The 12,500-nt window shown below is 42.5% G+C and overlaps 1 protein-coding gene across 1 annotated transcript in view; it reads right to left on the bottom strand.

Moving 5' to 3' along the window:
* LOC143298936 (glutamate receptor 2-like) overlaps positions 1 to 12,500 on the bottom strand; it is a 221,567-nt gene that overhangs the window by 46,897 nt on the left and 162,170 nt on the right. Inside the window, exons 4-6 of the mRNA XM_076611968.1 lie at positions 12,418 to 12,500; positions 10,607 to 10,660; positions 6,969 to 7,136 (exon numbers count right to left, since the gene is read on the bottom strand). The exon at positions 12,418 to 12,500 is cut by the window's right edge and continues 114 nt beyond it. Of these exons, the coding sequence (XP_076468083.1) occupies positions 6,969 to 7,136; positions 10,607 to 10,660; positions 12,418 to 12,500 (305 nt within the window). The remainder of the gene's footprint in view (positions 1 to 6,968; positions 7,137 to 10,606; positions 10,661 to 12,417) is intronic.

Raw genomic sequence — 12,500 nt, forward strand, 5'->3', positions numbered from 1 at the left:
TCGAATTTGTAATAATGGAAATCTAGAAGAAAACGACTTGTCTTTGTGAAAGAAAGAAATGACTATCGACAGCTGAGATCCGCAAAGAATCGTTTGTAAGAGAGAGAAAGCGCAAAAGCTAAATAAGTCCATTCATGATGCTAAATCATTTTGGGTAGAAGTAAAATCGAAAACGAGTAATTGTAAACAGAAAACAAGGAAAGATCACTTTAGATGAATGATATGCACATTTTAAATCAATTTACGGGTCAGAAGAGGTGAAAAATAATGCAGCTGAGTTTCTGAGTGCAGTGGGAAACGGTATGGCTGATGAATCAAACATTCCAGTCTCTAAAGACGAGGTCCAAAAAGTGATTATCTAGGCTGAAAAACGGAAAAGCGCGTTGTTATGACGGGGGTAACTGCTGAAATGCTTAAGGCTGTAGCAACAAAGTGCTTCCCATTTTATGTCGTCTTTTCGATCAGGTTTTCAATAATGGTGAATTCCCAGTACAATGGAGTTGCTCGATAATCACATCTATCGTTAAGATGGGCAATCCAGATTTACCTAATGATTACAGGGGGGGGGGGGGATCTCCTTGTTAAGTGCAATCTGCAAGATCTGTACAAGTATTTTCAGACTTACTAAATGGATGGATGAGAATGGTGAAGTTGTTGAAGAGAAGACAGGCTTTAAAAAATCACATTCAACAATAGACCATATCTATACTCTGTCAGCTGTTTGAGTCGAAAAGGCGAAGAACTGTATGTAGCTTTTGTAGATCTCAGAAAGGCTTTTGATTTATTCAGTCCATCATTCTTCCTAGTTTGCAAACTTATCGAGAGCAGCATTATTTTAATGCTTTAAAAGTCATGTATTCTTCAGTTTCCTCGTGTATTCGTAGCAATAATGGACTGTAGGAGTTAAGCAAGGCTGTATTTTGGGTCCTGTACTTTTCTCATTGTTTGTATACGTTCACAACATAGTTGAGCAATATACGAGTGCAGTCCCTGGTAACGAAAGGAAAGAAAGCTGTCTATGACCAGCCACGAGTTCTCCGCAATTCATGACGAGACAAACTTACTTCAATTTTTTTATGCTCAGGTTCAGCTAATTTTATCAAACGAGGCAGAAGTGTAGGGTTTAGAATCTATTGATTCGATCGAAAAAGTGCATACCCAAACATGCAAAAAATTGTTATATGTATCTGCTTTGACACCAAATGATTGTACACATACACAGCTGAATAGATACCAGTTACAAGTAGATTTATGTATGAAAGCGGCCAAATAAAGGCAATAATCTTCTTACTGTCATCCTGATTCGTCAGCCTGTGTGTTGCATTCTGCATTTTGCCCTTGTCCTTTTTTGTGCACAACCTTGCATTCCTACACGCATTTTGACTGTCTTTGTCATTATTTCATTATTATGATTATCATTTGTTGTCCAGTTTCTGTTGGGATTTTTCTTCCTATTTACTTTTCTTAAGAAGAAGTCTCTTATTCATAATTTTTTGTGCATTTGTGAATTTGTTTATTCGCTTATTCACTTACTTGTTAGTTTTAGCATTGAAGATGGTGGCAGAATGGTGAAGGCGCTAATCTGCCGATACAGTCTTCGTCAGGGAAAAGAAACACAGTAGAAAGTGGTGCTTCAAGTCATAAATATCAATATCCTGAACAATCAGCTTAGAACTGAGAAAATTATCTGAAAACGCACCACTCTAGATCAAATGTGTTATTTTCAGCCTTCTAGAGTTAGTTCCCTTCTTTTGATGATGTCATCTGTGAGTCATTATGACCGTATATAATTGGCCCTACGGGTATGGCAGTCAAGAGGTTTCTTCTTATTATCATTATTTAATTCTTTTATATTATTATCAGCATGATAATGATGATGGTGATGATGATGAGGAGGATGTAGAGGACTGGCTGGACTGAAAACTACGCATCAAAACGCATGTTCCTATTCCTATTCTAAAATAATTACATTTGTATTCAAGGCACATGCACACACAGAGTTGACAAAAAAAATCGTTAAGGATAACGTGAATGATAGAAAACCATGAACTGAAATGGTAGAATGGGACAGAGCACAAACCGTTTCTTTTTCTGCCTCGCCTTTTTCCAGTGCTGGTGATAAAACAGCACTCTTGTTAATTCAACCTTGCGGGCCAAAAAATAAAGAACACAACAATAACATGGTATTGTATTACATTTTGTCACAACAGATTTCTCTGTGTGAAATTCGGGTTGCTCTCCCCGGGGAAAACACGCCGCAACAATACAGTACCACCTTTTTTCTTTCTTTTTAAGTAATAACCCCCCCCACACACACACACCCCCCCCCCCAACCCCCCCCCCCCCCCCCCACCTTTTCCGGTCTGCAAGTATATTTGTATTACAATAAAAGCGGATTTTTTTTCTACAGAATTCTGCCAGGGACGGCCCTTTTTGTTGCACTGGGTTAGTTCGCCGTCCGCTAAGTGCATGCTGCACACACGGGTCGTCGGTTTATCGTCTCATCAGAATGGACATGTAGGATTCAGCATCAGTGGCACAGGTAGCAGGGAGTGGAAATAATTTGGGAGAGTGGAGCGCTGTCTCTTGTGGTTTCTTTGTCCACGGGCGAACAATGAGCAGTGATGTGGTGTGAATGTAATGCTCTCCCTGACGTCGTGTGTGTATGTGTGTGTGTGTGTGTGTGTGTGTGTGTGTGTGTGTGTGTGTGTGTGTGTGTGTGTGTGTGTCAGTGAGTGAGTGAGTAAGTGAGTGTGTGTGTGTGTGTGTGTTTGAATGTGTGTGTACAAGCGTGTATATATGTGTGTGCATGTGTGTGTATATATGAGTGTGTGCGCGCGCGCGCGCGCGTGTGTGTGTGTGTATGTGTGTGTGTGTGTATGTGCGTGTGTGAGTGTGTGTGTGTGTGCGTGCGTGTGTGTGTGTGTGTGTGTGTGTGTGTGTGTGTGTGTGTGTGTACAAGTGTGTATATATGTGTGTGCATGTGTGTGTGTGCATATGCGTGCGCGCGCGCGCGTGTGTGCATATGTGTGTGTGTGTGTGTGTGTGTTTGTGTGTGTATATGTGTGTGTGTGTGTGTGTGTGTGTGTGTGTGTGTGTGTAAAAAGAGCATCCGAATCGAGATTTCGAAAGAGCACCCTTCAAGAATTTTAACAACCGCACACGCACACACGCAAAACACCAGCGTGATCTGTATGAACATGTTGTCTTTGTCTATGAATATGAATCGAAACTAGCTTTATCGTATCGTACCGTATCGTGTTACTGCTTATCACAACATATATCTTCTGTGTGAAATTCGGGCTGCTCTTCCCCGGGAGAGAACGTCGCCATAGTTCAGCGCCACACACACACACACACACACACACACACACACATACACACACATACACACACACTCTCTCTCTCTCTTTCTGTCTGCAAATGTTTTCATTTTATTGTATAAGCGTTTTATTTGTGTGCGCTATTTAAAGGCTTTGTGGAGATGACAGTAATATCGGATTGTAACCAGTTGATAGTCGTTTTCTAGTCGGGTGCAGTACCGCTTAGCCATATATGCAACACAAAACACACACACGCTCATACACACAGAGAGACAGACAGACAGACAGACAGACACACACACACACACACACACACACACATCTCTCTCTCTCTGTCTTTTTTTTTTCTCTCTCTATATATACATATATATATATGCTATTCAATTATGCATTTATGTACCTATTTCATTTTTTGCGGAAAACGCTCTCAGAAAAGAAGAGTAAACATAGTTTTGCTGAGTTTCACTGAAGTTCTAAGGCAAGGTTTTCTTAATTTTTTAAATTAAAAAAAAAAAATTAACAAATGAACAAATAAAATAAAACGTGGATCCAACAACAACAAAAACAAGAAATAATGCAGACAAAAGGACGAATGGCACGCAGGCACAGATTTTAACCCCAATCCAAGAATTATTACCACTCAACAGATCACGTGATGCAGGCCACAGACATGGTTAAGGCGGTTACAAGTTATCAACATTTTCTTTGCATCGGCCTCGTTTTTAGCGTTAAGAAGAGTTTAATTCTCTGTTCTGAGCAGGCCTGTTTTATGCCGCTGTTTGTTTGGAGAGAGAGAGAGAGAGAGAGAGAGAGAGAGAGAGAGACAGAGAGACAGAGAGAGACAGAGAGACAGAGGGAGAGAATATGAGAGAGAGACGGAGAGGCAGAGTGGAAACAGAGGATTAGAGAGAGGAAGAGAGAGAGAAAGAGAGAGAGTAAGAGAGACAGAGAGACACAGAGAGAGAAAATGAGAGAGAGACAGATACAGAGAGAGACAGAGAGAGAGAGAGACACACACACACACACAGAGAGAGACAGAGAGAGAGAGAGGGAGGGGGGGGGGGGAGGGAACGTATACTTTCTGTTTATAGGCTGGACTCGAACAGGCGTTGTTAACTCTCGGCGTGCTAAGAACTGAGCTTGCAAGGATTTATTTTCCATTCCTTTTCTTCCTCCTTTTCTCTTCGCTTGTGTTTCCAGGCCAAGCCCACTTCTTGGTTTGTTATTTCCCCCAGAAGCAAGGGGAATGACCTGGGAAACCTGTCCTAGTTGGAACTAAACACCGCACACGGAGGACTAACAAAAAAAAAAAAAAAGGTATTAGAAAAAGCGGGAAAGGAAACGTATTTTACATTCTCCAACACCCGCTTTTTCAGCCATATGCTCTTCCCAAATGGTGATCAGCTTGCATCATACATGGACCAGCTTCTTCTTCTTCTTCGTTCGTGGGCTGCAACTTCCACGTTCATTCGTATGTACAGGATAGGGCTATTACGTGTATGATCGTGTGTTGTTTGTTTTTAACCTTGCCATGTTGGTAGCCGTACTCCGTTTTCCGGGGTGTGCATGCTGGGTATGTTCTTGTCTCCATAATATATATTTGTGAAATAATTAAAAGCAAATAAGACAAAACAACGAAGAGAGGACCACATCTCCATGTGTGTGTGTGAGTGTGTGTGTGTGTGTGTGTGTGCTCATGCGTGCGTGCGTGCGTGTGTGCGTGTGTGTGTGTGCGTGTGCGCGTGTGTGCGTGTGTGTGTGTTTACACAAAGACAGAAAGAGAGAGAGAGAGAGAGAGAGAAAGAGAAAAAGAGAGTGAAAAAGAAAGAAAAAGAGAGAGAGAAAAAGAAAGAAAAGGAGAGAGAAAAAGAGAGAAATCGTGAGAGAACAAGAGAGAATTCTTGAAGAACAAACGAACAGGAAAAGAAGAAAAACAAGAACAACAACCACAACAAAATAATTTTAAAAAAATAAAAGAAGCCAAACACATAGGAACAAAGAGGGAAAACCAAACAAAGAGCCGCAGAAGGAAAAAGAAGTGAAGTGATGGAGGCACGATGTTTGATAATCCCACTGTGATTCCCACGTCCCCCCAGCAGATGGGGAGATTGCGTGATTCTCAGCCTTTTGCCGCAGTGGTGACAGCACCTCCACAGTGGTCGCAGAAAACACACATCCTTCATCACACACACACACACACACACACACACACACACACACACACACACACACACTTCATCACACACACACACACACACACATCCACAGAGAGAGAGAGAGAGAGAGAGAGAGAGACAGACAGACAGACAGACAGACAGACAGAGACAGAGACAGAGAGAGACTGACAGACAGACAGACTGACAGACAGACAGACAGACATAGACACAGACAGATATATTGTGTGAGAAAGAAAGAAAGACAGACGGACAGACAGACACAAACAGTATGGTGCTTTAGACAGTCACACACACACACACACACACACAAACACACACATACGCGCACGCACACATTCTCTCTATCTCACACACACGCACGCGCGCGCAAACACACACACGCGCGCGCGCGCGCACACACACACACACACACACACACATATTCACATATTCACAAACCCAATCACAGAAACACACACATACCCACCCCAACTCCCCAAACATACAACATGGGTAATAAGAGTTTGCAGTTATTGATAAGACAAAGATTCGTCGAGTTCATCCAACTGCATCTCATCAGTTTACATGGAGATGCACAAGAAGAACAGAGCACTAAAACCGTGACAGAAAGAAAGAGAGAAAGAAAATAGTATATCCTATTGTATTGCTTTTTATCCCCTTACAACACACTTCTCTGTGTGATATTCGGGCTGCTCTCCCCGGGGAGAGCGTGTCGCCACAGCACAGCGCCACAATTTCTTATTATTATCCCTGTTTGAACGTGTATTTTGTTTCACTATCAGTTGCCGTGGGATCTTTTGCGTACACTAAATGCATGCTGCACACAGGACCTCTGTTTTCGTCTCATCCGAAGGTCTAGGGTCCAGACGACCACTGAAGTTCTTGTGGACGGAGAGAAAATTCTGGGAGTGTGGGATCCGATCACGTACCATCAGATTCTTTCACTTCCTTGGCGGACACGTTAGTACAAGGCCACAACCACTACACCAACAAACTATCGACAGACTGATGAACCCATTAAGCAAACCAACCCACCACTCTACAAACATGAGAGGAAGAGTGTACTGTGTAATAGTCATCGTGACTATGACGATCAGAACAGCAGTAGAGGAAACTGCTGTCCCCCGACTATCTGCATTAGAATTTGATTATTGTGGAGAGTGTCTCACCCCACTCTCTCGACCAACAGGACTTTAGAACAGTCGGCGTTGAGATGGTCCGCAAAGGCTAACTACTCCTCGAGGCTGAAGCACAAAGCGCCAGTGCAATCTTGCAGCCTAGTTTGAGAGTCAAAGTCCTTCACGGAAGACAAGGCTGTATATGAATTCCCATTGCGGGTGGAAAAAAACACTGATCATACATCTCGCAATTTAGTGTAAGCTTTATGTCAGCTGTGTCAACTAAACCCATGGCAAAAACGAACCAACAAAGAAAGACATATAAAGCCTGACTGACGAACTGTGCCTACCGTGATGGGGAAAACACCGGGGTAGTCCTCCTTGTAGGGGGTCCACAGCTGTTTCCATGTGATGTAGGCCTCGGACATGTTGGAGACGAAGCTGAAGGCTGTGATGTTGACACCGCCGTACAGGAACTGCGAGTAGAAGTCCCCTTCTAGAGCCAGGTCCATGGCTCCCTGACACAGAGAGACAATATATCTATGTATGTGTGTGTTTAGTAAGTTCATGGGAGAGTGATATTTTGTGCTCTTTCTTCATACCCAGCAGCAGTTTTTACCATGTAATTCATTGTTTAACAACAATTTATTCAGTGTGTGTGTGTGTGTGTGTGTGTGTGTGTGTGTGTGTGTGTGTGTGTGTGTGTGTGTGTGTGTGTGTGTGTGTGTGTGTGTGTGTGTGTGTGTGTGTGTGTGTGTGTGTGTGTGTGTGTGTGCGTGTGTGTCCGTGGTGAACATTAAGCGACACAAGGCATAATGATAAATATTTCGATTCAAACATACTAAATGATTGCACAATAGCATAGACCACATTTGTTTCACAATGGACGTTTCAGCTCCTAAACCAGACTATTAGAATTTCCTTTCCATACAGGAACATTCTGAACTCTTATAAATATATATGGTCTGTTTTGTTGTTTTTTATAAAGAAAATCACACCTCTTTCGCTGATGTAAAGGAAAATCTGTACAGTACAGGTTTGCCTTGAGAGCCATAAATGCAGAAACGAAGAAATGAAACAAACAAACAAAAATTCAAAAACTGGCCACTGTTTCTCTTATTTTGCCACATCTCCACTGGCTACATGTCTCACACAGAATAAGGTACAAGATCAGCACTCTATGTTACAAATGTATTCACAAATCTGCCCCTTCCTATCTCTGTGGCTGCTTTCACCTCTACACTCCATCTCGCTCTCTGCGATCGGGTCCGGGTCCACTCTGTTTACGCATACCCAGATTCAAACACTCGACTGTTGGCCGCCGTTCTTTCTCTGTCTCTGGACCTTGCAACTGGAAAGAACTTCCTCTTTCTCTTCGTCAGGTCTCCGCACTCAGCTCTTTCAAGTCTGGTCTTAAAACCCACCTCTTCCCAAAATAGCCTTTCTTCCCTGCCTCTTCCTTTCTTCCCTGCCTCTTCCTTGTCTTCAGTTTTTTTTCCAGTTTTAGAGTTATACATGCGTGTGAATGACTGGTGCAGAAATGCTTTGATTTGTCTCTGCACAAGATTCAGTGTTATATGATATAATATTATTATTATTATATCATTATTATTTGTCAGGAACTCATAGATCTAGTAAGTAAAAAAGAAAAAAAGAAATCACGAGGAAAAGGCAGTCTTGTCCGTCTCCTGGTCTTGTCCGTCATTGTAACAAATCGCTTTGTACATGTGTTGTCTGGCTCCAATGGATGAACGGCCAGCTGTGACAGTCGCTGTGACATTGTGATACCTTCAGATGTTGGTACATCAGATTGACATGTCAACAAACAGTACTGGCACAAATGTAAGTACTATACCAACTGTTGAAGTGTCCTGTTCAGCAAGTGCAGTGCTCGAAGTTCACCCGTTCAACTTTTAATAATTCCCCTTGCCCTACCTCATGTTCCCTTTACCCTACCTCCTTCCTTTACCTTCCCCTTTCTTCCACTGTCCTTCCCGACATTATACCAAGAATATACCAGTTGAACAACGTTACGGTGTTTACATTTTGTGCAACCTCCTCTTCTCAACGAAGATAGAACTCTTCGTACTCATCGAGTGTCCCCCGTCTCTAATAACACATGGAGTTGCTGCAGTACCACAAGGACTTTTGGTGTGCAGCCAAGCTTGGACAGAATCTCCCGGAAAATCATGAATACCTGAATTTGACGTCATCGCTAAGTTATGTTACGTCATGTACTATGAGGTCATGGTTTTGACCAGTGGGGAGGAGAACGAGCGGCTGGCTGGGCGTTGTTAATGTGCGCAGGGGTGAAACATTCTTCCAGGAGGTTGGAGCGGTGTCGGGGTGGTGGAGCCGCCCATGGACGTTGACGGGACGTTGACCGGCCGGGGGGACCCACTGAGTGGAGGGGCCCCCTGTTGGAACTGCTGCTGTTTCGGTTCGATGTTGGAAGAGGTGCCCAAGCGTCGGAGCGCTGTTGCACGCCGGATGATGCTGGGAGCTGGAATGGTGATCCACTGAACGGTTCCGCAAGCCACTGGAAAACTTTTGGGGTGTTTTGTTTGCGGCCGTCATTGTGGTGTGTGTGTTTAGTTACTTTTTGTTTATATTTTTTCCAGTGAGTTGAAAGAAAGGAATTATTTATTTTTGAGTGAATTGGCATAACGAATTTATTTTTTTGATTGAGTTGGGAAATGAACACTTATTTTCTTTCTTTGATTATATATTTATTAATATTATTGAGTTAATCAAAAAGTAAAAGAAAATGTGAGTTTGCGTTCTTCTAAAAAAAAACTTGATTCGCGTTCGTGTTGTGCTTTTTTTTTTGGGGGGGTGGGGGAGGTTCGGATGGAGTGCCGGTTGAAAGTAACACAGGCCTACGGATTTAAGAAAAAATAATCCGTTACAGTCATCTTATTCTTTTTTATTTTTAATCTGAAGGATACATGTGTTTTCGTGACCCCTAATCATCTTTTCACTCCGGTTTTGACAAAAGTCTAATCGATAACAATGTAAAGAATCCTCTAGAGTTGTAAGGAGAACGGGCCCGAAAGTTGTCAGGTTTTCATTGAATTGGCTTCATTAATTAAAGGGAAGAAAGTCAAAGGTGGAAGGGAGATAGCAAAGGATCTCATTTAATCACACATGGGGATTTGACCTAATCAATATTTCCTGTTTACTGATCCTTCCTCTCTTTCCATCATTCCCTCTTTCCCACCCTTTATCGCTTTCTTCTTTCGTTCTGCACAAGAGCGACGAGTGTCTGGCCTCTTGTCATTTGATCTTTCTTCCAGAAAATGAATATCACCCAGACACATTCCGAAGGTTAAAAATCTATAGGGACACAAACATATTTCTCAGCCAACCAGAAACTGGATTCGGGACTTTTCCTTTTTCTAGATGGTCTGATAGTAAAAGAATCAACGTGTCCCTTCGACCTGGAGCCATTTCATCAAGCAATGCAATCGATCATTGTCTCATCTTATCTGTGTATCTGTGTCTGTGTCCATTTATTCCAACAACACCGATATCGTCATTTTAACAACAGGACTGACCTTTTCCGAATGAACGTAACGACTATAAGCATGTTGAAACAATTAATAACGTGTGTTTAAAACGAAGTCCAGGTTTCTGGGTATCTGACGTCGTGTAGCATTTACTAAATAAAACGACCAAGACTACACAACACAGAAGGGTCAAGCAATTTATCTACACAGATTAATTTGTCTCAGTCACCTCACTGTTTCTCGTCTGCTTCTGATTCTGAACGAAGACAGAGAACTCGAAATAAACCGAGTGAGAAAACAAAAAACAACAACAACAAACAACAACAACAACACGCCCCCAAAACAACAACAACAACAACAAAACAAACAAACAAACAAAACAACAACAACAACAACAACAAAAAACAAACAAAAAAAACCCCAACAAAACAAAACAAACAAAAAACCGCATAGAGACAAAATACAACACAAATGCTTACCCCTCCTGCTAATATATAGTGGTACTCGTCTCGATTCATACCCACATCTATCACCTGAAAAGAAAGAAAGTTGTTGTATTTATTTCAACCAATACTAAATAACATGAACATACACAATAAAGGAGTGACATAAGGTTAGACAGTAAGTCAGTCAAAGAGTGAGTGAGTGAATGAGAGAGTGACAGAGACAGACAGACAGACAGACAGAGAGAGAGAGAGAGAGAGAGAGAGAGAGAGAGAGAGAGAGAGAGAGAGAGAGAGAGAGAGGAGAGAAGAAAAAGACAAGACAAAATTCTTTATTCTTCCATGATGACTACTGGTGTGCATTTTGTCCATCCTGTCTCCGTCTCCGCCCCGAATCGGGTCTTCACTTCACAATACTGAACGATGATTACAAAATGTGTAAAAATAAAAGAAAAACACGTATCAAAACATACGAATGATATAAGAATACATATTGTCAGGTTGGGAGAGAACGCGAGACGAAAAGAGGGGGTGGGGGTAGTATGGGGCTGGAAGGAAGGAAGAAAAAGAGAGATGGTGGGGAGCATGAATGAATGAACGATTCGTGAGCATGCATACTGATCGTGACACACAAAGTAAACGATGGGGGAACGGGTACTTTACCAGTTGATAGAATGATTATATCGATATAGTAAAATTGTTGTCACAAGTTGGTTAGGGAGAGAGAGAGAGAGGGTGGGGGCATAAATAGAAAGAGAGGGAGATAGATAGGGAGGAACAGAGAGAGAGAGAGAGAAAGAGAGGGGGGGGGGGGAGGGAAGGAGGGATGGAGGGACACAGAGTGGTGATGGAGAAAAGGGAGATAAGAAAGATAAGCAACACGGGAAGAAGAACACACACACACACACACACACACACACACACACACACACACACACACACACACACACACACACACACACACACACACACACAAGACTTGTTTTCTTGGAAAACTATTTACAGGGTGAAGTAAATGATTCAATATATCATCTCTGAACGTGTCTTCTTCTCCACTCATACATCTTCTCCCTCTGTTCCTTCCCCTTTCAATCTACCTGGCTAATTCCTTTCCGTTCGTTACTTTCCGCCTTTGTTATTCTTTTTCGTTCATTGCTCACTGCTTTGTTTTCCTCGAGAGAATTAAAAAAAAAAGGATTGAGTCCCCTTACTGGCTTCATTACCGTAACTGAAACCCTCGCTGTGACAACTAAAACTTTCAGAAAAAAAGCAGTTGATTTAAAAACTGGTCACTTTCAAATTCTCTCTCTCTCTCTCTCTCTGAGCTTGTCTGTCCTTTTAAGCAACATACACACAGACACAGGCACGCACAGACACAGACACGCACACATAGACACAGACACGAACGCACAGACTCACATGCGCGCGTGCATGCACACGCACACACACACACACACACACACACACACACGCACACGCACGCACACACGCACACACACACATATGTGCAAACACATTACATGACTATTAAAAATATGAAAACCTTTGAACTCTAGCTTCTTCTCTTGAAGTTCAGTAGAGTTGGGGTTGAAAGGGTAAAAGACGTTAAAGAAAGAAAGAAAGAAAGACTGACAGACAGACTGACAGGCAGAATGAGAGACAAATAGACAGAGAGACAGACAGATAGAAACAGAGGCAAAGACAGGGATCGAATCGAAAGATGGAAGAGAGAGAGAGAGAGAGAGAGAGAGAGAGAGAGAGAGAGAGAGAGACAGACAGACAGAGACAGAGAGACAGACAGACAGACAGGTAGGGAAAAAAAATCACACACCCCGCACTTAACTTACCTGCACCATGACCTCCCTGTAGGCATGGGCGGACTCCAGGTCCAGAACGATGGTCTTCACCTCGTCCTCCTTCAGGTCGAAGT

The sequence above is a fragment of the Babylonia areolata genome, chromosome 24 (assembly GCF_041734735.1).
Source record: "Babylonia areolata isolate BAREFJ2019XMU chromosome 24, ASM4173473v1, whole genome shotgun sequence".
NCBI classification, from domain to species: Eukaryota; Metazoa; Mollusca; class Gastropoda; order Neogastropoda; family Buccinidae; genus Babylonia; species Babylonia areolata.